The 27365-nt window shown below is 52.2% G+C and overlaps 1 protein-coding gene across 2 annotated transcripts; it reads left to right on the top strand.

Annotated features, from left to right (window-relative positions):
- On the top strand, positions 1-26462 carry CYB561 (cytochrome b561). 2 transcript variants are annotated; one of them, XM_073326005.1, is made up of 7 exons: positions 1-107; positions 19442-19509; positions 20495-20740; positions 21916-22014; positions 22400-22503; positions 22855-23012; positions 24786-26462. In XM_073326005.1, exons 3-7 carry the CDS (start codon positions 20536-20538, stop codon positions 24979-24981), a joined length of 762 nt encoding a protein of 253 aa, XP_073182106.1. In that variant the 5' UTR covers positions 1-107; positions 19442-19509; positions 20495-20535; the 3' UTR covers positions 24982-26462. The 2 variants fall into 2 exon arrangements, with proteins under 2 accessions (XP_073182106.1, XP_073182105.1); XM_073326004.1 differs by lacking the exon at positions 19442-19509.
- The last annotated feature ends 903 nt before the right edge of the window (positions 26463-27365 follow it).

The raw sequence follows: 27365 nt of genomic DNA, 5'->3' as shown, positions 1-27365 counted from the left end.
GCCCGTTGCCGTGGCAACGCCGCGGCCCCGGCCCCTCCCGGGAGCAGGAAGCGGCGGCCCGGTCCAGCGGCGCTGACACCGGCCGCGGCCCGAGCCCGACGCCGCAGGTAGGAGCCGAGGCCCGGAGCCCGGGTCGGGCGGGGGGCGACAAGCGGGAGCCCGCTCTGTGAGAGGACGGCGGGGCCCTTGTTCTGCGCCCACCGCCGTAGCGTCTGGGCGTGCGGGGAGGGGTGCGTGTGCTCCGAAAGCTGAGACGACCCCCCCCCGCCCCGGGGTCGGTGCCTCCGAGCCCCACCGGTGGAGACACCCCCGCTCCCCCCCCCCCCCGCCCCGGGGTCGGTGCCTCCGAGCCCCACCGGTGGAGACACCCCCGCTCCCCCCCCCCCCCGCCCCGGGGTCGGTGCCTCCGAGCCCCACCGGTGGAGACACCCCCGCTCCCCCCCCCCCCCGCCCCGGGGTCGGTGCCTCCGAGCCCCACCGTGGAGACACCCCCGCTCCCCCCCCCCCCCCCCGCCCCGGGGTCGGTGCCTCCGAGCCCCACCGGTGGAGACACCCCCGCTCCCCCCCCCCCCCGCCCCGGGGTCGGTGCCTCCGAGCCCACCGGTGGAGACACCCCCGCTCCCCCCCCCCCGCCCCGGGTCGGTGCCTCCGAGCCCCACCGGTGGAGACACCCCCGCTCCCCCCCCCCCCGCCCCGGGGTCGGTGCCTCCGAGCCCCACCGGTGGAGACACCCCCGCTCCCCCCACCCCCCGCCCCGGGGTCGGTGCCTCCGAGCCCCACCGGTGGAGACACCCCCGCTCCCCCCCCCCCCGCCCCGGGGTCGGTGCCTCCGAGCCCCACCGGTGGAGACACCCCCGCTCCCCCCCCCCCGCCCCGGGGTCGGTGCCTCCGAGCCCCACCGGTGGAGACACCCCCGCTCCCCCCCCCCCCCCCGCCCCGGGGTCGGTGCCTCCGAGCCCCACCGGTGGAGACACCCCCGCTCCCCCCCCCCCCCCGCCCCGGGGTCGGTGCCTCCGAGCCCCACCGGTGGAGACACCCCCGCTCCCCCCCCCCCCCCGCCCCGGGGTCGGTGCCTCCGAGCCCCACCGGTGGAGACACCCCCGCTCCCCCCCCCCCCCCGCCCCGGGGTCGGTGCCTCCGAGCCCCACCGGTGGAGACACCCCCGCTCCCCCCCCCCCCCCCCCCGCCCCGGGTCGGTGCCTCCGAGCCCCACCGGTGGAGACACCCCCGCTCCCCCCCCCCCCCCCGCCCCGGGGTCGGTGCCTCCGAGCCCCACCGGTGGAGACACCCCCGCTCCCCCCCCCCCCCCCGCCCGGGGTCGGTGCCTCCGAGCCCCACCGGTGGAGACACCCCCGCTCCCCCCCCCCCCCCCCGCCCCGGGGTCGGTGCCTCCGAGCCCCACCGGTGGAGACACCCCGCTCCCCCCCCCCCCCCGCCCCGGGGTCGGTGCCTCCGAGCCCCACCGGTGGAGACACCCCCGCTCCCCCCCCCCCCCCGCCCCGGGGTCGGTGCCTCCGAGCCCCACCGGTGGAGACACCCCCGCTCCCCCCCCCCCCCCGCCCCGGGGTCGGTGCCTCCGAGCCCCACCGGTGGAGACACCCCCGCTCCCCCCCCCGCCCCGGGGTCGGTGCCTCCGAGCCCCACCGGTGGAGACACCCCCGCTCCCCCCCCCCCCCCCCCGCCCCGGGGTCGGTGCCTCCGAGCCCCACCGGTGGAGACACCCCCGCTCCCCCCCCCCCCCCCCGCCCCGGGGTCGGTGCCTCCGAGCCCCACCGGTGGAGACACCCCCGCTCCCCCCCCCCCCCCCGCCCCGGGGTCGGTGCCTCCGAGCCCCACCGGTGGAGACACCCCCGCTCCCCCCCCCCTCCCCGCCCCGGGGTCGGTGCCTCCGAGCCCCACCGGTGGAGACACCCCCGCTCCCCCCCCCCCCCCCGCCCCGGGGTCGGTGCCTCCGAGCCCCACCGGTGGAGACACCCCCGCTCCCCCCCCCCCCGCCCCGGGGTCGGTGCCTCCGAGCCCCACCGGTGGAGACACCCCCGCTCCCCCCCCCCCCCGCCCCGGGTCGGTGCCTCCGAGCCCCACAGGTGGAGGCTCCCCCCCCCCCCGCCCCGGGGTCGGTGCCTCCGAGCCCCACAGGTGGAGGCTCCCCCCCCCCCGCCCCGGGGTCGGTGCCTCCGAGCCCCACAGGTGGAGGCTCCCCCCCCCCCCGCCCCGGGGTCGGTGCCTCCGAGCCCCACAGGTGGAGGCTCCCCCCCCCCCCGCCCCGGGGTCGGTGCCTCCGAGCCCCACAGGTGGAGGCTCCCCCCCCCCCGCCCCGGGGTCGGTGCCTCCGAGCCCCACAGGTGGAGACACCCCCGCTCCCCCCCCCACCGCCCCGGGGTCGGTGCCTCCGAGCCCCAAGGGATGAGTTCCTCACTCACTCACACACACACACCCTGGGTCAGTGTCTTTGAGCCCCAGACCCCCTCCTCCAGCCCCATGTCTCTGAGCCCCCCCGCAGAGCTCTCCGGGCGTTCTCTGGTCCCAAGAGCTACGCCCCACACAGGAGTCTGGCTGCCCAGGCCCCTGTCTCCTGGGCCAGGCTGGGGGTGTCTTGGCGCTCAGGGATGGCCTTGCTCTGACGCTGGTCTCCTGGCATGGGGGAGGCTGGCTACACTGGCCGAGGGCTGAGCCAGGCTGGGCGCGTACAGAGCTCACAAGTATCCAGCGGTTCCTGCACTAAACCCTGAGTGACCCACATAAACTCTCCGTGGTGGGCACCATCCCATGCAGGCAGCCAGGGTGAGGGGCAGTTTGGTTCTGGGAAGAGCAAATACCTGGATCATCTGTTTGACCCGTGGGGTTTTTTGAGCTCCTAGCACTAAGCATGGGGGAAAGCGAACGCTTAATAGTGGCAAGACTTTGGGGTAGGGGCTGGAGGCCCCAGCATGCAAGGTGTAATTGGGCACAGGATGGGGGCTACTGTATAGGGGGGTAGCTGGAATGCAAGTGCTTAGGCTTCTAATGGGTCAGGGTTGGTTCCTCAGTTAACTGAGGACAGGCCTTTTCTCTCAGCTGTGTTTCCTGCTCAGCAGGTGGACCCTTTCGTCAGTCAGTGCTGAAGCTGTGTGATATCTGAGAGCTGCATTTAGTGATGGGACAAGAGGGCAGGGGCCTTCAGGCAGGACCATAAGCAGGTGCCACCCACCTGTCCTTTGTATTCTCTTATCTAGCTGCCTTATGCTTCAGTTTGTTGGCAATAATTTCATTGTTACATCACAAGCACTTGAAGAAATTGAAGAGCGGAGAATGTTTCCCCAGGGGGACTGGATTGTTTCTCTCTCTCCTGCAAAGTTTCTACAAGCCTATAACAATTGCCCCAAAACTGTTTATTTAGCAAACTTTAAATAGCCTTCTTTTCTCTTAACCTCCCTTTCCTTCCCTTGGGTTTGGTTGGGGAATTATTGACACTTGGTTCTTGAAAAGATTCACATTCCCATATAGATTTCTTATTTCCCTAAAATATGCTAGGCAGACCTCACTTCCTGGTGGGGGTGCCCAAGTAACTGTACTTTTCCATCAGTCAGCACTCACAGGATTCTATCAGATCAAACCAAATGACTTCAGAAATGATCTGAAACACATGTGTTCAATGTGAGAGAAATATCCAGGCAGCTGTAATGATGAACTAGACCTAGGGGCAAGAGTGGGCAGCAAGTTAGACAGGAGTTTGCAATGGGCTGTGTAATCCTGGATTGCAGAGAGAAAGGATGGCACAGTGGTTAGGGCACTAGCCCAGGACCCTGCTCTGTCACATACTTCTGGTGTGATCTTGGGCATGTCATTTAGTGCCTCTGTGCTTCAGTTCCCCATCTGTAAGCAGAGGGTAAGAGCACTTCCCTACCTCCTAGGGATGTGTGAGGATTAACTGCATTAAAGATCGTAGGCACTCATATGCTGTGGAAATGGGGGGTGCAGATAAATTCCTAAAAAAGACACCATTCACAGAGCAGGGAGGAAAGAGTGCTTCTCTGCAAGGTGAACCCCCACCTAGAATATTGCATTCTGCTTTGGGCACTGAGTTACCAGAACACTATTGACACTGGAGAGTGTTCAGAGAATAACAACTGACCTGACCTGGAGGGTTTGATTTATAAGGAAATTTTAAGCCAAGGGCTAGAATTCCCAGGACTCAGCATCCACAATCAGGACTGAATTTCCAGAAGAGCTAATCCCATATTTGCTTACTTAGTTGTCAGATCTGTAAAAGTGCCCAGCACCCAGCAGCTCCACTGTGCCACATACAGCTAGGTTTTCCCAGCAACTCAGCACCCAACTTGCATCTGATGTATGGGCTCTTGTGAAAATGTAGCTGTAACAATTTTAGCTGGGTGTTGTATAGCTTGGTTAGCGCTGACTAAGGAAGGGTCTAACACTCTGCAAATATTTGCAGACTGTTAAGGCCAAAGAAGGAGGGAATTGCTTTATGTAGTAACCTGAGGTTTAGCTAGAAGTAATAGGATGAAATCAAGGAAAAGTGTAGGCTGAATATTGGGATATAACAAGCTCCAGGGTGTGAGCTGTATTTGAAGGAGGATTGAAAAGGATGAAGCCCCATTATTCGGGACTTTAAAAATCGGATTGGACAAGGGACTAGAAGATGCCCAGAGAGACAGACTGGACAGCCAGATAAGGTTTTTCCACCTCTAACTTTCTGATTCTGTTAAATGACCAGCTGTAAAAACTCTCTTTAGGGTGGTTGCATTCGTTTATTTTTTGTCAGATGCTTTATTTCAAGGCTCCGACAGGACATGTCTCACTTGTTTCCTGTGCCCATGAGGGGATCATGTCAGTGGCTAAATGATTGGGAGCTGAGAATTGGCACTAATGTGTTGTGCTCCTGTTTGTAAGTGTCCACAAGAACACAGACCTCTACCAGCGATGGTCGCTTTACCATTTCATACAACTGCAAAGCAACTGCCTTGTGAAGCGGAATGGGTTAACTGCTTCTGGGTGTCTGTTTCGCAGCATGCAGAGCTTAATTGGGGATCTTGCTTCAGGTGTTACCAGTTTAGCTGAGGCAGATTGTCAGGAGGTGATTAACCTAGCCTGAAACATCCAGCACAGCTGAGAGCATTGGGTAAGCAGCTGTCATTTGGCAGATGATACTGAATCACAGAGGGGCTGTTCTTGCTGTTGTTCGAGACTGAAGTGTGGTGTGGACTGACTGTCTAGGAGTCCATGTGAGTCTTCTTCTGACTAGTTTAGCACTGACTCTGTAGGCTTTAATTTTGGGAGTGTGGGGTGGGGCTCTGACCAGCAGCACTGACCAGCCCCAGTAGCAGGGCTAACTGTGTGGGATCTTGATACTGAGATTTAGTGACTTGAGACTAATCTCTGTATTTTCCAGTAGAAGTGTATTTATTTTTTTTGGGTGGAGTCTATCCACCCATTGGGGAGAGGGGGGGGAGGTAGCAACTCCAGATGCATGTCTTGTTTTTCTTTTAAGTTATGGTCCCCTCCTAGTTTCTGTCATTGGGAGCTGCTTGAGATGTTCAATGGAAGCAAGCAAAGGGATGGGGGAACTGGGGTGAGGGGACTGTGGCTTGGACTGCACAGCTCGCAAAGAGGGGTGAGGCAAGCTGGTGTTTAAGTCCTTAGTGCTGCAGCGGCAGAGGGTCTGTCCTGCACTGGGTGTTTCCATTGCTGGTTAGGTGGGTGGGAATGGAGAGAGACTCTCTTATTGCTTATGGTATCCATTAAGGATAAGATTGTCACAGATTCTGTGACTTTCAGAGACCTCCTTGACATTTTCTGCTTCAGCCCCAAGGTGGCAGGGCCGGTTAGCTGGCAGGGGCCCCGGGGACCTCAGCTGCCTGCAGCGGGGCTCATGCTTCTCCCGCACCCCGCGGGGTTTGGGCTTCAGTCCCTCCCCCCATAATTTTCATAAAAGTCAGACAGGTCACGGGCTTCCATGAATTTTTGTTTATTGCCTGCGACCTGTCCGTGACTTTTACTAAAAATAATGGTGACAAAATCTTAACCTTTGCAATAATATTTGAGAAGGGGTTTTTCCTCCTCAATAGAAAATGTCCCCTGTGGTACCGGTTCGAGGGGACCCTGAAGAGAACACATCTCCATTATCCCCTCATGCTATCAAGTTAATCTTCGTCTGTATTTCGCTCCATTTCAGGGTTACTGCTCTGATGCCCTGGCCCTACAGCATGTTATGTTTCTCCAGGCACAAAGAGTAGTCATGTAGTTAAGTCAGAGTGACCTTTATTTTAGATTTAGAGAACAAAAGCAATGTCTACACCAGAGCAGCTTGATGAGTGTGTTTCCTTCCTTTGTAACGGTCTTTCCTGCTATTGTGTGTTCAGCTGTTCTCTGCAGACCAGGAATCTCTTAGATGGTAAGGGCCAGATTTCCAAGTGCGCAGAACCCACAACAAGGGCCATGTTCTGAAAGGGCTAAGCCCCCATTGACACCGATGGCCTGTTTGCTCCACAGCCAGCATGCTGAGCAATCCCATAAATCTGGACGCTTATAATCATACCTAGATAGGAGCTAAGGCCTTTGGAATATCTGGTTGTTAAGGGGCAGAGCATCAAGTCAAAACACTTATAGCCAGATCCACCTCCAGGCTGACTCATGTAAACAGCATTGCCCTGTGGATAGCTCCTAAGTCAGCCGCACATGAGGCTTCTGAAGGCCATTTTACGATTATAGCAATGCACAGCTAAGTTCTAGTAGAATTAGTTCCCCTTGCACCTGTAAGGGGTTAATATCTCAGGTCCCATGTTGTGTGTGCTTTGCTGTCCGTAATATTTCCTAGTGACTTTTTTTGTCTGCACCCATCTTTTTTACCTGCCATGAACCTTTCTCTGGTTTGGTGCCCAGCCCCTGGGAGAAGGTCTGTTACAGCCACATGCACTGCCAGGGCCATCTAAGTTCTGTCATGGTGGTGGCAATTTCTCCTGCTGCTACCACAACCGTGTTGTGCTCTTTCCCAGCCTGGTAACAACCCTTGCGGTGAACTCCCCCGGTACCTGGGTTGAAAAGTGAGCTCTGCAGGAGGCACCTGGATTCTGTGCCCTAAAAATAGCTGGTGATGCCAGTTCTGGTGTCTGATTGTCTCCAGGACTCCATCCTGGTGCAGCGGACTGCCTTGGATGGTGTGGGGACTGGAGGGAGGAAAATGACAAGTGGTATTTGTACACAGCTTTCCAAGGCTCTTTGATTCCCCTTGTAGGACGGTGGGGGCTGACTAACTCCCAGCCATCTTGTACTGTGGATGGACAAATGGCCATTTGTCCACTGGTGGCTTAATTTAGGGCTAGGAATTTTGGGGCTGCCTCTGAGGTTATGGGGTTAGATAAGGGGGCTGCATCTCTTCCTTCTCCTTCCCCTTCCCTCTTGGCTAGGGGCAGGATTTCCCTTGGCGAAGAGTTCTTGTCCCAACATTGGTGGGTGCCTTGATGTCCCCACTCCATGTTCAGGAGGAAAGTGCTGTTAGCTGGTTTGCAAGTGTGTCGTGTGTCCCCATCCCCGCCCCGGGAGATATGTGGGAATAGAGGTGCCTGCCTTTGGCTGAGAGAGAGGAGCCCTATGACCCAGTTCCTTAATATTCCCAAAGGGACCGTGCCTGCTGCTTGCCTTAAGACTCCTCTGCTTTTTGATTCCTAATGACCCTTCCAGAGCCCCTTCTGCCCGCAGGCTGCAAGTGTCACATGCACACAGCTGGCATTTTCAATGCAATCTAATAGAATAAGCCAGTTGTCTTAATCCACTTATCGGGTATGATCCAATAAAGCCTGCAGCTCTGGCTAGGAGTGAAGTGTGTGTGTGTTCTTAATAAATCTCCCCTGGTTCAACTGGCATCTTTAATCTGCCTCTGTCACTTACACAGAAACTTCAAGGTGGAATTAACGATGCTGCCTGCTGCTCCTGTACCCTTCCAGATTGAGAGGCTTCAAAACCCTGCACCCCGGCGCTGGGAGCTAGCACATAGTTACCTTTTCTCCAAAAGAACGTTTGTGTGACATGAAAAGAGACCACTAATGTTGAGACACCAACACCTTGTCCTGTCCTCCTTCAGTGGTGGGAAACTCTTCCCTAACCTGCGAGGAGAAAATTGCTTAGTGCATCTTTAGCTCTTGCATTGTGCTTGTGAAACCGGCCACACGAAGGAAAGGCAGCTCGGTGTGATCTATCAACCAGTAGCAGCTCCCCTCTCCCCCAACCAGGTCAGTGCTGCTGCTCAGACCACACTGAAGGTCCTGTTGGACTGTGTGAGTAGAGGTCCTGATCTGGAATTGTGGTGGGCACATAGAAAGTAGCTTTTTGTGTCTTGGGGAGGAGTAAGGTACTGTGATGTTCTGTTGGCACCCTTGCTAGGGCAGAGTTAGAGCTGGGTGTGCAGCTGCACTGTAACTGCATGTCCTGCTTTATGTAAGTTTGTGTTGTGGTCTTCCCCCCCCACCCCCCGTAACATTTAATTGTTTTTTTTTCGGGGGTATAGAGTGGGGTTATTATCTGTATTATGGGAGCACCTACGAGCCCCCATCATGGACAGGTCTCCATTGTTCTAGGTGCTGTACAAACGCAGCACGAAAAGATCAATCCTGAAAAGATTCAATCCTGATTCAAAGAATCAATCCTGAAGCACTTGCATGAGAGGAAAGTGATCAGGAACAGCCAGCATGGATTCACCAAGGGAAGGTCATGCCTGACTAATCTAATCGCCTTTTATGATGAGATTACTGGTTCTGTGGATGAAGGGAAAGCAGTGGATGTATTGTTTCTTGACTTTAGCAAAGCTTTTGACACGGTCTCCCATAGTATTCTTGTCAGCAAGTTAAGGAAGTATGGGCTGGATGAATGCACTATAAGGTGGGTAGAAAGCTGGCTAGATTGTCGGGCTCAACGGGTAGTGATCAATGGCTCCATGTCTAGTTGGCAGCCGGTGTCAAGTGGAGTGCCCCAAGGGTCGGTCCTGGGGCCGGTTTTATTCAATATCTTCATAAATGATCTGGAGGATGATGTGGATTGCACTCTCAGCAAATTTGCGGATGATACTAAACTGGGAGGAGTGGTAGATACGCTGGAGGGGAGGGATAGGATACAGAAGGACCTAGACCAATTGGAAGATTGGGCCAAAAGGAATCTGATGAGGTTCAATAAGGATAAGTGCAGGGTCCTGCACTTAGGACGGAAGAACCCAATGCACAGCTACAGACTAGGGACCGAATGGCTAGGCAGCAGTTCTGCGGAAAAGGACCTAGGGGTGACAGTGGACGAGAAGCTGGATATGAGTCAGCAGTGTGCCCTTGTTGCCAAGAAGGCCAATGGCATTTTGGGATGTATAAGTAGGGGCATAGCGAGCAGATCGAGGGACGTGATCGTTCCCCTCTATTCGACATTGGTGAGGCCTCATCTGGAGTACTGTGTCCAGTTTTGGGCCCCACACTTCAAGAAGGATGTGGATAAATTGGAGAGAGTCCAGCGAAGGGCAACAAAAATGATTAGGGGACTGGAACACATGAGTTATGAGGAGAGGCTGAGGGAGCTGGGATTGTTTAGCCTGCAGAAGAGAAGAATGAGGGGGGATTTGATAGCTGCTTTCAACTACCTGAAAGGGGGTTCCAAAGAGGATGGCTCTAGACTGTTCTCAATGGTAGCAGATGACAGAACGAGGAGTAATGGTCTCAAGTTGCAGTGGGGGAGGTTTAGATTGGATATTAGGAAAAACTTTTTCACTAAGAGGGTGGTGAAACACTGGAATGCGTTACCTAGGGAGGTGGTAGAATCTCCTTCCTTAGAGGTTTTTAAGGTCAGGCTTGACAAAGCCCTGGCTGGGATGATTTAACTGGGAATTGGTCCTGCTTTGAGCAGGGGGTTGGACTAGATGACCTTCTGGGGTCCCTTCCAACCCTGATATTCTATGATTCTATGGTTCCTGCCCCAAAGAGTTTACAATCTAGGTATAAGACAAGAGACAACAGATGGATATAGAGAGACAGGGGAGCACAAGGAAACAATGAAACAGTACATAAGGTTTGAAGTCCCACCTCTGGGAAGGCTATGGGGAATGAAGGCCCTGCTGGTGCACGGTGCCTGGTGGAGAGGCAGCATGACAGGCTCACGTTGGTTCTGTTCTTGGCTGTCCCAGATGTGACATATGGAACCTTTGCCAAGCCTCTCCCCTATCAGTCTTATCTGTCTTATCAGCCTTGCTTGATTTTTTTTAAAATGGATTTTAGAGAGGAGACAACAACTAGGTTTTAAACAGACTTCACTGCAGCCTTAGCTGTTCTGGTGGAACAGAAATTCCATTTGTGGAAGCAAAATGCCTCTCCCATGAATCTGCAGCAGGTGTGAATGGGGACCTTCCTGTTTATCTCTTGAATCAAGACACTTTGCAAGTGGTTTGCACAGTCAATAGGATTCCTGGTTTCAGCAAAGAGATGTGGTAAAGCAGCTGTTACAGAGGCAAACATGTAGCCTTCACAGGCTTGTCCATTTGTTTGCATAGCCTTTAGCAATTTGCGTCTGCAATATTGGAGTCTAATTAAAGTGACCTTGTGCAGTCTCCGTTATCTTCTCTGTAACACAGGGAGATTGATAGCTGCCAGTCCCTGAGGCCAGCCTGGGTCAATAAAAACTGGTGTAAAGTGCGCAGAAACATTAATAACAGCTGGGGGAGGACTGAATTCATGATCTCCTCACTCCCAACCCACTGCTCCTTCCCTCAGGGCTCAGGATATGTGGTGGTGGAGTAAGCATCCAACAGAGCCATTCCAGTGGGATAAGGTCCATATGGATACCGCCAGTGGGCTCATCCCCCTATTTCTGTGCCCCTCCAAGTTGAAAATTTAAAATTGGGTTGGGGGGGGGGCGGGAATGCTGCTGTTTCAGGAACCACTTGACTAAATGACTTCCAGTTTGCATGACTTGCTCTGCCTTGGACTCTGAACTGGCATACCAGTTTCCAAGCTGAACTTATTTATGCAACAGAAATGGTGTTGCAACCCTACCTAGCCCTTGCCACTGCCTAACAGAAGTTAATTTGTAGCCCTAATGCGGGTTTAGGGAATAGATAAAGGGCCAGGTGGACAATTCATTGTGTTTGCTCTGGTGCCTGGGCAGAATTGAAAGTCAACATGGCTTTCCAGTTGCTGGATAAACATGGAAGGGAGGGCGTCACCTGGCCTAGGCTTTGCCCGGTCACCTGGCTCTGCCAACCTGCTTCATTCCTTTTGTGCAGCGTCTCTGCTCTGCCTGCCCTGGTCCCCTCTTGAGTACCCACAGCTCATGCCAAATTGTGTGTGGTAGAGGATGAGAGCATCAGAGGGAGTTGGCCTCCTCTCCTGTGGTGGATGCTGGGGACGAGGAAGTCCGATACTAGAGCCTTTGAACGCCCTGCTTCATAAATGAAGGCCCTGTCAATACAGATATGTGCTTACTAGCCTTAGGTTAAAAAATTCCATGTACCAGGAGTATTCACACTCTCCCCGGACCTATTGCTATTCAAGCTTTGGGTTTCTCCACTTTCTCTATCCCTGTTTCTATTACCTCCCAAGAAAGGCTGCGGCATGTCAGACTTTTGTTTCAGTAGGTCTCTATTAGCAATTACTGAGGCTTGGTCTACACTGAAAACCTGTACATCTGCGCAGCACCCTGACCGACACCGACAAACCCCTCAGTGTAGACACAGTTCGGTCGACAGAGGATGCTTCCATCGACCTAGCTGCTACCGTTTGGGGAGATGGTGTTACTACGCTGATGGAAAAACTCCTCCTGTCGGCGTAGGCTGCGTCTACACTAGGGGCTGTGCAGGTGTAGCTATGCTGCTGTCATCTGCACCCATTTTCCCTTCTTTGGTGGAGAGAGAGTGAGAATCTTCCCCTGCAACAGCTCCCAGCACTCCAGATGCCGAGCAGTTGACAGTTCTGTTATGGGGACCAACACCAGACACAAATCCAATCTAGCATTATATTTCATCCCCAGAGCACTTCTATGTCCATCTCATCTCGCTCACTTATTCTAAGTAGGTCTTAAAAATCCTGCCTGCTTGGTTTTCTTGCTTCCCAATTGCGAAGTGTTGCCTCTTTAAGTTTAATGAAGATCTAGGCACTCCATCATGAATACCAGCAGAGACTAGGTGTTGAGGGTTTCACTTAGGAGCCCAGTGCTGGAAAAAGACCATTTGCTCTATGCAGAGAGCAAAACAATCAAGATCTTGGGCTCCTTCTGGGAGCCCTCCCTTCAACAATGCATTGTATGAGCAAAGGTTTTGCCGTTTAATGCTGACTCACTCTGTCCCTGAATCGCCAACTACTAGCGATTCAAAATCATGAGTCCAGCCCCCAAAATCATGCACTTAGCTCAGGGTGGATTGATTTAAATCACCAAATGGAACACCTCGATTTAAATCAGTGACTTTAATCAATTTTTCTGTTTGTTCTTCAGTTATATCCTAAAGAAAAGTGCATTCTCACTGGTTGAGTAACCATTAAAACACATTGATTTTAAAGTTAAATAGAGGCTTTACACTAGAATTGGTGTATCTGTTTGCTACCTAGGAGGGTACACTAGAATTGTGTACTTTTATTTAAGCAATTATATAGCTTAATATTTTCAGATTCTTAGTGACTATACATTTTTAGTATGTTATAAAATAGTAAATCAGTATATCATTTACTATATAATTTACTTTTTGCTCATGATTTGTGTCAAGTTGGGATGGTAACTGGAATTAAACACACACAACATATAACATTTATTTTTATTAAACAAAACAACTTTACATGTGTTAGATGCAAATTTATCTTATCAAAACATGTTTCACATTTACAGTGGAATGACTTATTAAACAGAGGGATTAACTGCAGTCAGTGAATTAATTGATTATTTCAGATCAGCCTGTGAAAATTTTCAGTTTGCCTAAGTGAAAGTGACTGGAAGTTAAGTTTGTATTCACCTATGTTTCTTGAAAATGAGGCAACTGTCCCCGAAGTTACTTAGGGTGTCCTGCAAACTTTTTAAACTGGTAGATCTCATCCCCTCCCTCCTCCATTTTTATTCATAGACTGGAAGAGAGAAGTTTTCTTGCATTTTCAACTCCCAATCGATTTCTCAACTTTGACTGAATTAGTTCAAATGAAGAAAATATTGTTTCTTCTGTAGGCATAGAAGCTACTGCTGTCAGAAGCTGGTTTAGCTCTTCAACAAACTCTGGTTCCAGATGCTTAGCTAGTGACTTCCAGTTTAGTGGTGTTGACTTTCTTTAAAGCAACATCAGCACACATGCACTGCTTGAATGCTCACCTCCAGCTCTGATCTCTGTTATGGTTGGCAACATCTTCAGCAGTTAGGTATCTACTCTGACACTTTGGGTTGAGAATAACGGCAAGAAAATGAGGTGGAGTAAGTGCTTAATCCATTCGCTTGTTTACTGCCTGCATCTTAACTTTGTTCTGGGGCACCTGGCCTTGGCCACTGTCGGAAGACAGGATACTGGGCCAGATGGACCTTTGGTCTGACCAAGTGTGGCCATTCCTATGTTCTTATGTTGCCGGGTCTCTTTCTTTCATGTCTTCTGAAGTTCTCTCCAAATTTCAACAGCATCAGCAATACCTGCAGCAGTCTTTCTGCAGTTTGTCCAAGGCTATGGAAATAGGTTTCAGTACATTCAGCATATCTTCAACATTTCTCCTTAGTCCAATGTTGATTACTTTGGCTGTGATGGTTCCATCATTTTTTGTCATTGTCTTCACAGTGCTATCAGAATAGGCCAATTCTTAATAAATAGCTCAAAACTGTCAACCACTGAATTCCATCATACATCTAGGGGAAGAATTAGTTTGGATCCTTCTGTATTTCTCTTTGATGCTGACGCAGAGTGGCTGTTATGGAAGTATTTTGCCATTTCAGCTGTATTTTCCTTTATTCCTGGAGTTGTACTTAAGTCTTTGACTAAAAGAGGCCTCAAATGAGAATTGCGCCCACATGTTATAAGTTTCAGCTTCCTTTCATTATGTTCTTCTAGATTTCTTCTCATCCTTGCTGCATTTGCAGTATTATGACACAGCTACATACTTGACGCTTGAATTCTTGTTCAGTATGTTATAGCTGTTTCTGTTACTACTTTTAAGGATTCTGCTGTATGGGCATTTCCTGATGTATTGTTCCTGTTAGATAACACAATAGGGGATGTCTGTCACACAAGCACTGTGTACGCTGCTCCACCCATCAAGACTCAGACTAATGAATTTCCTGTCAGTGTTTTTTGCATGCTGTTCAATTTCCTTCTCAGACATTGTATCCAGGATCCTTCCAGCAACCTGTGCTCGGCCTGTAATGATTGAACCATTCAATGAAATGTTTGTTCTGAACAAAACGAAAGGGAGAATATGTTGTATAAGTGAACTGAGCAATCTTTTAATCTCTTGCTGAAATTTTCTGGTCCTGATGACAAACTCAGCCATGGATTTATTGGATGAGAAGATTTTTTTTTTTTTTTAACTAGAAGTAAATTACTGTCCAACATGTAGCTGCAGCACTGATGACTCTGAAGTTGTATGTTTTGCAGATGGCGGCGTATGTTCAGGACCCCCAATGTCTGAGGTGGACGCTGAACAAAATGGAAAAAAAAGTCACTTATTCACTGAGTGTTATTCAGTGCGCTACTTAAATAGAGATTGCAAATTAAATATTCCTCCTATTGCAGCTGTTTGTACCACTGTTTAAATGAATAAAATTATTCTAACCCCATTGTTATAAGGAAAGCAATGGTTACAGTCAGGCCTCGATTTACAGGATGTGTGGGTGTTTTTGTTTGTTTGCACAGTTTGTTATGCATGGTCAATAAATTGTGACCCTTTATTTTTGTACAAAGTATGGATTCACTTTTACACGGTGCCCCATGGTTGCCAAGATGTGCAGATCAGTGGCGTAGCCAGGATGGGACACTTGGGTGGGTCCTGACTTCGGGTGGGTGGGCAATGGCAGAGGAGGGGGGCAGGAGGTGGGGAGGGATAGCTCAGTGGTTTGAGCATTGGCTTGCTAAACCCAGGGTTGTGAGTTCAATGCTTGAGGGGGCCATTTACGATCTGGGGCAAAAATTGGGGATTGGTCCTGCTTTGAGCAGGGGGTTGGACTAGATGACCTCCTCAGGTCCCTTCCAACCCTGGTATTCTATGACCCCCTCTAGTTGGCCTTGCGGGGGGCAATGGACACTCGGCCAGGGCCCCCACCCCACCCCACCCCAGGCGTGGACCCGGGGGCTTGCCCCACTCTGCCAGCCTGCCTGCCCGGCGCTCCAGCTGGGGACCAGGGTCAGGGGCTTGTCCCGCTCTGCCCACCCGGTGTTCCAGCCAGGGAGTGGGGCAAGGGGCTTGCTCCACTCCGCCTGCCTGCCCAGCACTCCAGCTGGCTCATGGGGGCTTGCCCGCTCCCCAGCTGGAATGCCGGGCAGATGGAGCAGGGCGAGCCCCTGTGCCACGACCCTATTCCCTGATGGAGCGCCGGGCGGAGTGGGGCAAGCCACCGCGCCCCGACGCTACTCCTCGGGAGCGTGCCTGGGGCCAGGGGGCCTCTAGTCAGATTATCCGTTGCCCCCTGTAAGGCCTGCTGGAGGGGGAGGGGGAGGTGGCCCTGATTCCTCCTGCCCCATACTTCCTGCCTCCATGCTCCCCGGCCTCCCCAGACAAACCCTCAGAGTTCTGACTTCAACATCAGCAATATCACGTCAAGTTCATTCTCAACATCAGTAAAGGTTAGTAGCAAGTTTAAATTTCATTAATTTTTTAAAATAAAACCTGTACAGTATGGGATAAATTAGGGAGGTCGTCTTGTGAGCCTGGAACCTAAACCCTTATTTTCCATAGACCCTTGGTGTCTTTTTACGTGATTTCTATTTGCACGGTGTTTGTTCAAGAACATAACCACCGTGTAAATGGAGGCCTGACTGTATCTAAATCTATTAAAACCCTTATCTCTAGTAACATTCCAAGCGGCTTGGGGAAAAAAAACACTTTTAAGTGTTAAAATTAATAAATGCCTAATAAAGTTTTACTTTTTTACATAAGAAAACTTCATCTAAGGTGTTTTGATTATATGAGCAACAAAGTCATTTCCGAAATGCAGCGTTAACAGTAAAAATGTAATTGATAAGTACTCCCACAACAAACTAACATACCCTTTATAGTTTGAAATTCATAAGTAAATTTTCCACTCAGAACATACATTTATGACGGTCTCAGTTAGCAAGATACGGGACCAACCTGGCTACAACAACACTGCCCACAATAATCTAAGCTAATGTACTCAATGCTTTTTTTGCCTCTGTGTTCACGAACAAGGTCAGCTCCCAGATTGCTGCCCTGGGCAGCACAGCATGGGGAGGAGGTGACCAGCCCTCTGTGGAGAAAGAAGTGGTTTGGGACTATTTAGAAAAGCTGGATGAGCACAAGCCCATGAGGCCGGATGCGCTGCATCCGAGAGTGCTAAAGGAGTTGGCAGATGGGATTGCAGAGCCATTGGCCATTATCTTTGAAAACTCATGGCTATTGAGGGAGGTCCCCAATTTTTATTTTAAAGTTTGCTTTATCTGCTGTCTGGTTTTTGAGCCTTTAGGATTCACGGTTTCAAGCTTTTCTCTGCAATGATGTGTGCTGCAAACTTGCTTTGTAAAAGAAAGCGGCAATTCTCTCACGCCTGACTCCAAGAGCTGGCCTTTAAGAAAATCACCAAATTGCAAGACTCGTGATAATATCTCAAGAGCTGGCTACCCTGGTCAGACCCATTGATACAATGCTTTACAAACCCAGAGTTATGTTAATATCTTTCACTGCAGTAGTATATAGGAGCCCAGTCACGGACCAGCATCACTTTGTGCCAGCTGCTTTCTAAACAGAACAAAAAGGCTGTTTCCTGCCCCCAAAGAATTTATAATATAAATAAGACCCACATGAGGCATCAGCTGGAGGAGAAGGTGAGAGTGTTCCCAGTGAGGATAAAATGGAGATTTTTTTTTTTTTTTTTTGAGAGGGGAGGCTCTAGGAAGGACCCCTTGGTGGGTAAGGAAAGGGAAGTCTGTTCACCTTATTCATTCTTAGCCGTGAGTGTGGCCACTACCTATGCTAAAAGAACGAGGAGTACAGACAGGACCTCTGAATACTGAACACACACACACACACACACACCCCCGGGGCTGATAATAGCTCACCTGAACTGATCACTCTCATTATAGTGAGTATGGCAACACCCATGTTCTCTGTGTGTGTAAAATAAAAAAAATCTTCCTACTGAATTTTCCACTCCATGCATCCGATGCAGTGAGTTTTAGCCTGTGGAAGTTTATGCTCAAAGCAATTGGTTAGTCTCTAAGGTGCCACAAGTTTCAGAGTAGCAGCCGTGTTAGTCTGTATTCGCAAAAAGAAAAGGAGGATTTGTGGCACCTTAGAGACTAACCAATTGATTTGAGCATGAGCTTTCGTGAGCTACAGCTCATCCCATCGGATGCATACCGTGGAAACTGCAGCAGACTTTATATACACACAGAGAATATGAAACAATACCTCCTCCCACCCCACTGTCCTGCTGGTAATAGCTTATCTAAAGTGATCATCAGGTTGGGCCATTTCCAGCACAAATCCAGGTTCTCACCCTCCACCCCCCCACACAAATTCACTCTCCTGCTGGTGATAGCCCATCCAAAGTGACAACTCTCTACACAATGTGCATGATAATCAAGTTGGGCCATTTCCTGCACAAATCCAGGTTCTCTCACCCCCCTCCCAAAAACCACACACACAAACTCACTATCCTGCTGGTGATAGCTCATCCAAGTGAGCTGTAGCTCACGAAAGCTCATGCTCAAATAAATTGGTTAGTCTCTAAGGTGCCACAAGTACTCCTTTTCTTCTAGTGGCGTTCTGTTATTTTCTTTGTTGGGCCTGTCCTGTAGTAGGTGACTTCTGGGTACTCTTCTGGCTCTGTCAATCTCTTTCTTCACTTCAGCAGGTGGGTATTGTAGTTGTAAGAATGCTTGATAGAGATCTTGTAGGTGTTTGTCTGTGTCTGAGGGGTTGGAGCAAATGCGGTTGTATCGCAGAGCTTGGCTGTAGACGATGGATCGTGTGGTGTGGTCAGGGTGAAAGCTGGAGGCATGTAGGTAGGAATAGCGGTCAGTAGGTTTCTGGTATAGGGTGGTGTTTATGTGACCATCATTTATTAGCACTGTAGTGTCCAGGAAGTGGATCTCTTGTGTGGACTGGACCAAGCTGAGGTTGATGGTGGGATGGAAATTGTTGAAATCATGGTGGAATTCCTCAAGGGCTTCTTTTCCGTGGGTCCAGATGATGAAGATGTCATCAATATAGCGCAAGTAGAGTAGGGGCGTTAGGGGACGAGAGCTGAGGAAGCATTGTTCTAAGTCCGCCTTAAAAATGTTGGCATACTGTGGGGCCATGCGGGTACCCAGAGCAGTGGCACTGATTTGAAGATATACATTGTCCCCAAATGCAAAATAGTTATGGGTGAGGACAAAGTCACAAAGTTCAGCCACCAGGTTAGCCGTGACATTATCGGGGATAGTGTTCCTGACGGCTTGTAGTCCATCTTTGTGTGGAATCTTGGTGTAGAGGGCTTCTACATCCATAGTGGCCAGGATGGTGTTATCAGGAAGATCACCAATGGATTGTAGTTTCCTCAGGAAGTCAGTAGTGTCTCGAAGATAGCTGGGAGTGCTGGTAGCGTAGGGCCTGAGGAGGGAGTCTACATAGCCAGACAATCCTGCTGTCAGGGTGCCAATGCCTGAGATGATAGGGCGCCCAGGATTTCCAGGTTTATGGATCTTGGGTAGTAGATAGAATACCCCAGGCTGGGGTTCCAGGGGTGTGTCTGTGCGGATTTGATCTTGTGCTTTTTCAGGCAGTTTCTTGAGCAAATGCTTTAGTTTCTTTTGGTAACTCTCAGTGGGATCAGAGGGTAATGGCTTGTAGAAAGTGGTGTTGGAGAGCTGCCGAGCAGCCTCTTGTTCATATTCCGACCTAATTCATGATGACAACAGCACCTCCTTTGTCAGCCTTTTTGATTATGATGTCACAGTTGTTTCTGAGGCTGTGGATGGCATTGTGTTCCGCACGGCTGAGGTTATGGGGCAAGTGATGCTGCTTTTCCACAATTTCAGCCCGTGTACGTCGGTGGAAGCACTCTATGTAGAAGTCCAGTCTGCTGTCTCGACCTTCAGGAGGAGTCCACCTAGAATCCTTCTTTTTGTAGTGTTGGTAGGGAGGTCTCTGTGGATTAGTATGTTGTTCAGAGGTATGTTGGAAATATTCCTTGAGTCGGAGACGTCGAAAATAGGATTCTAGGTCACCACAGAACTGTATCATGTTCGTGGGGGTGGAGGGGCAGAAGATGCCACAAATCCTCCTTGTTCTTTCTGCTGATACAGACTCACAGGGCTGCCCCTCTGAAACGTGTCGTTTGTGCTAAGTCGTCCAGCCAAACCTCTTGCAGCAGGTGAGCATTTGAGAGATCGTTATAACACCGCAAGCTAACCCTGTCCCGTGATTGTCCCCTGACTGGCTCTAGGCAAACCAGGAAGCTTCTGTCTGTATGGAGGCAGGTCAGGGCTAGAGCAGTGTTGGCCAATGAGGGGAGACACTGAAAGCTGCCACTAAGCTCAGTGGAAAAAAAACTTGACTGGCCAGTTTGGCAGAACTGTTTCCGGCCCTCTCCCTTCTAGTTCTTTAAAATGAAATCCACCCCCAGGGGAATCCTAGCCCAGGCATGTGTCTACACTGCAATCAAACCCCATGGCCCTGAGTCGCTGAGCCTGGAATAATGGACTCAGGCTTGTGGGGCTGGGGCTGCGGGGCTAAAAATAGCAGTGCAGATGTTCCAGTTTAAGCTCACCTGCTATTTGTAGCCCAGCAGCCCCAGCTCTGTGAGCCGGAGTCCACTGACCTGTGCCGTGGGTTTGTCTCTGTGGCGTAGACACAGTACCCAGCCTGCCTCCCTCTGGGTGCGTCTCCCTCCAGATAAATATTGAATAAGACAATTAAATTCAACAGCCGAGTGCTGCCTGTCTACATGCCAGCAACGCAGTGTCAGAGCTGCACTTCTCTACGTCCAGCACAGTAGTATCTGGGCTGGTTTTACAGAGCAGTGAGTGCGAGGAATGGAGCAAGGTGCTGTGGGCTGGCCAGCTCCATAGGCTCTCTTAGAGCTGGGAGTGGGTGGATTAGGGTTCACAGGTCCTGTCTGAAGCTGAGTAGCAAGCTGCTCTGGGGAGACTTGGTTCTGAGTCAGGATGGGCGGAAAACTAGGGATGGGTCTTGATAGCAGGTTTCTAATCCCTGAGATTGATCTCAGTAGAAGTTGAGCAGAGTTCACAGCCCTGGTGAAGAGGAGTGAGAAATACATCTGGTCCCTATGGGCAGCCCAGTGTCCCCAGCATGCTGTTGGGTTGCCGTGCTGATCACTTTTCTCCTTGTTCTTGCAGTCTGAGATTTTGTCCCAGGAGTGTCCCTGGCCTCGCCTGGCATGGAGGACAGTCTCACAAGGCCTTCGAGCCCAGCAGGACTCTCCTGTTACATGGCAGTCTCTCAGCTGTTAGGTTTGACTGTGATTGCCATGACCGGAGCCTGGATGGGCCAATACCGGGGTGGTATTGCTTGGGAAAGTGCGCTGCAGTTCAACGTCCACCCTCTCTGCATGATCATTGGCATGGTCTTCCTCCAAGGGGATGGTAAGTTGGGATCCTGATGTTGAATTGCTGAAGGGCTAAGAGCATTCAAAACGCTACCTACCTCTCAGCCAGGCTTCTGAGCTCTGCTGGAAATGACCCCTTCACTGCCACAATCACACAGATGCCTCCGGCTGCTTCGCTGGAAAGTCTAGGTGTGTCAGTGCAGCCTTAAAAATGGAGTGACTCCTGATTTCCATGTGAGTAATTGGCTTGGGATCGTGGCCTTCATACCTTTCATTGCATGGCTGCAGTTCAGCAGTATTAGGGCTTTGACACTACGAAGGTAAATCGGTCCAGGTAACCAACCTGGCCAAGGACAAAGCTGCCCCCCCGGTGTTAGCAATGGGGACTGGAGCTGGGGTAATACGTAGGGTGACCAGATGTCCTGATTTTTATAGGGACGGTCCTGATATTTGGGGCTGTCTTACATAGGCGCCTATTACCCCCCCACCTCCTGTCCCGATTTTTCACACCTCCTGTCTGGTCACCCTAGTAATAGGTGCACTGACCCTGTCTGCACTGGGTTACTTCAGTACGAGGCACGTACCTGTTCAGCCTTGGTGCTGAAGTAGGATGTTACCAGATCCCTCATCTGTCTCTGGTGACAGTGCAGTGAAACCCTATGAAAAGCAGCCGCGTGCGGGTAGTGAGATTCCTGCTCTCACTACCCACACAGAACCCGCATCAGGCAGAGCACTTAGCAGGGCTGCCTGGAGGTCGGCGTTGGGCCCTGCTCCGTTTCACACTAATGTGATTCTGGAGAGCTGGAGGCAGTAATCTTCTCCCAGACGGCCACTTAGGCAGAGAACCAGTTGCCGCTGAACAGAGTCGTGATGGGGAAAGTGCATCAGCAGGTGCCCCCCAGACAGTCCCTGGGGCTTAAAAGATTAATTGTAGCAAATTAAATTTGGAAAAGGCAGTTGGGAGAACAAAAGTGCTTTATGCTCCCGTCAGCATGAGTCATCCTCTGCCTCCCTCCAGCGGCTCTGATGCATTCATTTTAGTGCTGATTCTTCCCTCCTCAGGGCCCCGGGACCCCACCGCTCCCAGGCTTCGTTTGCTGCGCTTAGCCCACCTGGCCTGGGGAAGGCTCCCTTTGCTCTGGGCTGCAGAGCTGAGGAGGCTGTTCCCTGCCCACCCCCACTGCCTGTCTCTCACACGTTTCTCTCTCCCAGCTCTTCTGGTTTACCGGGTCTTCAGGAACGAGACCAAACGCTCGGTCAAAATCCTCCATGGGCTCCTCCACGCCTTTGCGCTGGTCATCGCCCTTGTGGGTGAGTCTCGGATGCCACAGTGGAAAGGTGACTGGAAGGACCCACATGGCAACCCCCTGCCCCTAAGGCCACTGTGTTGGCTGGAGGCTTCCAAGAGCAGCGGGTCAGCGGCGCCCTGCTCAGGAGGCTTTTAAATCCACCCTCTTCTGTCACAACAACAAGATCATCCCAGAAAGGTTCCCAGAGCAGAGCCTTTGCTCCCCAGGCTCAGCGCCTGCGGTTTGAGGCTCTTCTCCCCATGCCAGGTTGGGGGGCGGGTCCAGCTGGCCTTGCTGTTTACAGGCTGGACCCCCAAGTGAGGGGGGTGTGCACCTGGGCTAACGAATGGGACTCCAGTGCTGATGAGAGCCCTGCTTTAACCGGCCGCTTCCTGCCGTCCCTGCAGGTGTGATAGCCGTGTTCGATTACCACAGGAAGAAAGGCTTTGCCGACATGTACAGCCTGCATAGCTGGTGTGGAATAACAGCCTTCAGCCTCTACTTCATCCAGGTGAGGAGGAGGAGGGTGCCCTTCAGGAGAGCTATGTATGTGCCCGACAGGCAGAGTTCTCCAGTGGTTAGAGCAGGGGCTGGGGGTCAGGACTGCTGGGTTGTATCCCCAGCTTGTTTTGAATCTCCAGGCTCTGTTCCTTGGCTGCAGGCCGGAGCTTGCGGCTGTGCCAGCATCTAAGCAGGGCTTGGCTGGACTAGCCCACACTCGCCATCCTTGGTTAGCTGGACCAGGACCTAATTTGCTCCAATTTCTGAGGCCTGTTGTAATAACACTAAATTCCAGTGGGAAACCTGGGCTCTGCAGGGAAAGGTCCTTTAAGCCCCTCTGCACTTTCTTCTTCTCCTCCAGTGGCTCATGGGCTTCAGCTTCTTCCTGTTTCCTGGAACGTCCTTCTCACTCCGCAGCAGATACAAACCACAGCACGTCTTCTTCGGTGTCTTCCTCCTCGTTCTCTCCATTGCCACCTGTTTGCTAGGCATCAAGGAGCTGCTCCTCTTCAATATCCAGTAAGTGATTGAAGCATCTGGGTTGCGGCTTCTGCCCTTTGAAATTCACAGCGTCCCCCGTGAGTTTAGAAAAAGACACCCTTGCCACAGGCCGGCACCTCCCCGGGAAATTGAGTGAATGGGTCGTACGGACCCAGATTTCAATCCTATCACTGAACCTCCCTCAGTGTGAGGGCCCTCACATCTCATAAACATGGGGCGTTCAGTTTAATAGATTTTTGTTAGCAATTCTCCACCAAAACTGTGACAGATTTCTGTTCCCAATCTGCCGGAGGCGTCAGGTGATCAGGCTCAGGCCACAGGATCGTCGGAGGGGGAGATGATGGAGCACATCAAGCAACTGAGTTTTAAAGCTTTATTGATAAAATAACAGCGGAGAGTGATGGGTGCTCCCCACGTCACTCAAAGGAAGGACGAAAACGTTGGTGCCCCAAGCCCTAACCCACTTTCATACTCATACCCGCACTACCTGAGGCTGGCCAGGCCTGGGTGTAATGTAAGAAGAAGAGGGGGAGGGGTGGACGGGAGTACTGTCCTGTGTGCACGGGTTGTCCAGGGTCCGCTGCCAATTTGCTTCAGCTCTTGGGAGGGTTTTAAACCTTAGGGTCCTCTGGGGGCATCTTGGTCCGGGACTTTTGCCCCCCTGTGCTCTTTGTACTGGGTCCAAGCCAGCCTTTTGTGGCTTCTTTGGTTTTTCCCAAAACATCCTGGCTTTAGGGATGCGACATCAGTTGTTTTCCCCCTCGTTGGCCCTGCAAAGGAACCTTTCACCCACACTCTCACCTTTAACCCTTCCCAGAATACTTTGCAATGCCTACAACAGCATTAGCAACATAAGTGCTGATCTGCCTTCCCTTGGGGGGTGTGGGGGTGTGACGACAGCCCCTGGCTGGTTCAGGCCCTCAGTGGGCAAATCGGACTTTTCTCAAAGACAATGGCCCCTGTGGCAAAAATATACAGAAGAATCCCTGGCCAGTGCCAGCAAAACTTTCCCTGGTGAGCTGGGGGAACCGCCCCTCCAGGGACGTAGCAGGGTTACCCACGGCCCCCTAATGATTGGAGCTGCTGGAAATCTTTCACCTGAAGAATTTGCCAGTAGAAAACGTAGATTGAAACGTTTTACAGGATTGTTTCTGAGGGGGAGAATTGACGTGGGTTAGTGTAAATTACACTACCAATGGCAAACCCCCTTCTTTGATTGATCCCTCCAGCATGTGCAGGCGGGGCGGTGTCAGCTGTCGGTTAACCCCAGACCCAAAATGGCTGGGAGATGCAATAGCACTTCAAAGCCCTTCTCACTGCAGGCAAGACTCCCAGTCTCCCCTGCCCCCAAACCACCTCGAACACAGCTCTAGGAAACCCTGCTGCAGATTTGGCTCCATATGGCTCTGCAGCTCACTTGCCATGCTGCTGCTGTGATGGGGAGCGTGACACCCCCCCTGTTTTAGAACAGGCAATTGCCTGAGGCAGCAAAGTAGCTGGAGAGCATTTCTTGCAGCTGTAGTGTTTGCCATCTCGAACCAGACCATTAGCATGTGTTCTTGCCTCTGGCCATGGCCACGAACAGGTGCCTCAGAGGAGAGGAAATGCTCCCACTGCAGCCTCAGGAAGGTTGGGTGTGATTTCCTGGGCCGTGGGTGGGAGAAGCTGTTAGAGAGGTCTGGGCTGAACCCCAGGGAGCCACTTGTGTGGCAGGGCAGACGTTTTCCTCCTCTGGGTGTTCCCTGCTGGAGGGAGCTTTGTTCTCAGCACAGCCCCTCTCTGCTCCTGCAGGGCCACCTACAGCTCATTCGTGCCTGAAGGGATCCTGGCCAACGTCCTGGGCCTGCTTCTCATCGTCTTTGGGCTGGTGATCGGCTACATCCTGACGCGGGACGAGTGGAAGCGGCCGCCCCTGGCTGAGGAGCTGGCCCTGTCCATGGATTTTAAAACCCTCACTAAGGGGGAGAGCCCCAGCGGCAGCCAGTGATGGCTCCCTGTGCTGGGGAGCTCCCGCAAAGGCAGGGCTGGGGTGGACTTTGTGGTCGTTGCTCACTCCTGCATGTACCAGGGTCTGTTGCTGGTGTGTTGGTGTTGCTGTTACCTCTCTGCCACCTGCTGGTGGTTACGCGTACAGCTGGTGTGAGGGGGAGCATTTGCTTTAAGCCCCCGTCTGCAGGGGTGCTGTGTGCCAATGTAGCAGCTCTCCCAGCCCCAACCTGGCATCATGGTGCTCTGAGACCCTGGGTTGAGCCACGTTCTCCCACTGAGGCCTTATGCCATCCATGGCCACTCCCCTGCCACCCAAATCACAGGGGATGGGAACTGCTCTTTGTATGTGCCAGGCTCAGGGGCGTTCCCAGCTGGCTGAGCTGCTGGTGGGGGTTTGGTTCCTTCTCCAAACCACTGGGGGCTGGATCCCTTGCCCCTCAAACAGCAGGACTGCAGCATTTCCATTTCCCAGCCTGCCTGGCACAGCAGCTTGAGGACCACTAACTCCAGGGTGGCCGAAGGTCAGGGCCTGGCTCGCTCCTTCAGTTGCCTGCACTGACTTCTTATCCCTTCTTGAGTTCACTGAGAAGGCTGAGTGGTACGGTTAATACCAACCCCAGTTCTCCAGCACCCTGGTGTTAAACCCTCCCTCACTTGCACACAGTGAGCCCCTTTCCCCATGTTGAATGCCAAAGCTTTCTGTGCCTCTCTGGCTGTGGCATTTGTCTAGCCCTGACCGTTCTGCAGCCATGTCCTGAGCGTAGTGCCTCTCCAGGTCCCTGCTGGCAGCAGAACCGGCGGCGGGGACGTGTGCTGTTGTCTGCCCTGAGGAAGATAACACCCCTGGCACTTAAGCCCAGCCCAAACATCAGTGTTTTTAGAAATCCTTGTCCCTGGTACCTCTCGTTCCTGACAGGGCCCCCAGGGCTCTCGCTGGCAGCTCCAGCCAGCTGATGTTGGGCAGAGCAGACGTGCTGGTTGGTGAGGGCTAGTGACTGGGTGGGCAGTGAATTTTTTTAAAAATTATGTTCAAGTAAAGGCCTGGTTTCCCCCAGCTGTCACTGCAGGGAGCACGGCCCCTGTCTGGCAGCTGGCCATGGGTCACTCGTGCAGTGGCTTTTCTTTACATCTAAAATGCAGAACTTTCCCATCTATCCCTTTGTTTGCTCTTCTTGGTAACTAGATGCCGGACTTCAGGCATTGCTGGTGCCTGGTGATACTGCAGCAAAGACCTCGCCTGTCCTGCAGGGTCTTTGTACTGATCACCTGTTAAATATTCCCTTCTTGCACGCCCCACACCAGCTTTGTTAGCAGGATGAGGCAGGGATCTAGGTTTGAAGTATCCCGCAGACTAGAAACAGCCTGTTTAGAGCCTTCTAGTCATCCTAGGGCCTTTCCCCAAAGGGTGGGCGGAGCACCCCCCCCCCCCCCCGGCTTACAGTTAATAGACTCAGCTTTGTGGTGTGTGGCCCCGGGCGCTTGCCAGCCCTGGCTTTTACAGGCAGAGAAGCAGTTGCTGTGGAGTTTTTATCGCCTGTTGAGGGGAGGGGCTCTGGAAGGAACAGGTGGAGAGCCCCTGCGCTGGGAGATAATGGTGGGGCGAGGCGCTTTGACAGCAGGGTCCTGGCTGTTACTTAGCAGATACTGCTCGTAAACCCAGAAAAACTTCACCACGTGGCTGTTGATTTTCTTTGTAAACATTTCCCCAGCCTCTGTTCAGTGCAGGCCCCTAAAGTGTCCTGAGCCCAATAAAGAGCTGTGGGTTTGCCTGCCCATCCTAACCCCGCTCCCACCACAGTCTCCCTTTCAGACCCCCCCTCCCCCCCCGCTGAGCAGGGGCCTCTGGAGTGATGCTGGCTCTGTTTAACTCCACATTCAAGCTGGGCACCCAAAAATCACTAGTCCCCTGTGAAAACCTCAGCTCAGATTTTACTTCCACTGCCAGAGACACACTTAAGTAAAGGTCCGTTTGGAACTTCTGTAGGGAGAGAGATCTGGCTAGAGCGTTTTCTAACAATGGCAGGGGGGCCTGGCTGGTTTTTGAAAGACTTGTTCTATGGCTGTTTTCCCTTATCCTGACTATGGGAAGAGGAGCGAATGAAGGGTGTGCGCAGAAAAATTTGTGCAAAACTATTACAGCCAGTGTCTGAAATCCTCTCTCCCCAGACTTGAGTGGAGCCAGGATTTCACCCACTCTTCAGGCTGATCTTGTCTCTCAGGAGGACCAAGGCAAGTCCCTTTAGCCTGAAAAACAAATGGCCAACTCTGTAAGGTTTGCTCAGAGAAGTAACACCCTGTTAGAGATGAGTGCACTGCTGGGAAGGGGAACACGGCCCTAACTGCCAATAACCAAAAAAAAAAACCCAACAAACTTGTATCAAA

The sequence above is a fragment of the Lepidochelys kempii genome, chromosome 27 (genome assembly GCF_965140265.1).
Source record: "Lepidochelys kempii isolate rLepKem1 chromosome 27, rLepKem1.hap2, whole genome shotgun sequence".
Lineage (NCBI taxonomy): Eukaryota > Metazoa > Chordata > Testudines > Cheloniidae > Lepidochelys > Lepidochelys kempii.
The sequence above is the reverse complement of the archived record's forward strand: the minus strand, read 5'-3'. Positions and strand labels throughout refer to the sequence as shown.

Bases quoted from the DNA above. Each gene is read 5' to 3' on its own strand.
- CYB561 (XM_073326004.1), top strand. From the start codon at position 20,536: ATGGAGGACAGTCTCACAAGGCCTTCGAGCCCAGCAGGACTCTCCTGT. The intron at 22,504-22,854 runs GTGAGGAGGAGG...CTTCTCCTCCAG, and splicing joins TCAGCCTCTACTTCATCCAG to TGGCTCATGGGCTTCAGCTT. The intron at 23,013-24,785 runs GTAAGTGATTGA...CTGCTCCTGCAG, and splicing joins CTGCTCCTCTTCAATATCCA to GGCCACCTACAGCTCATTCG.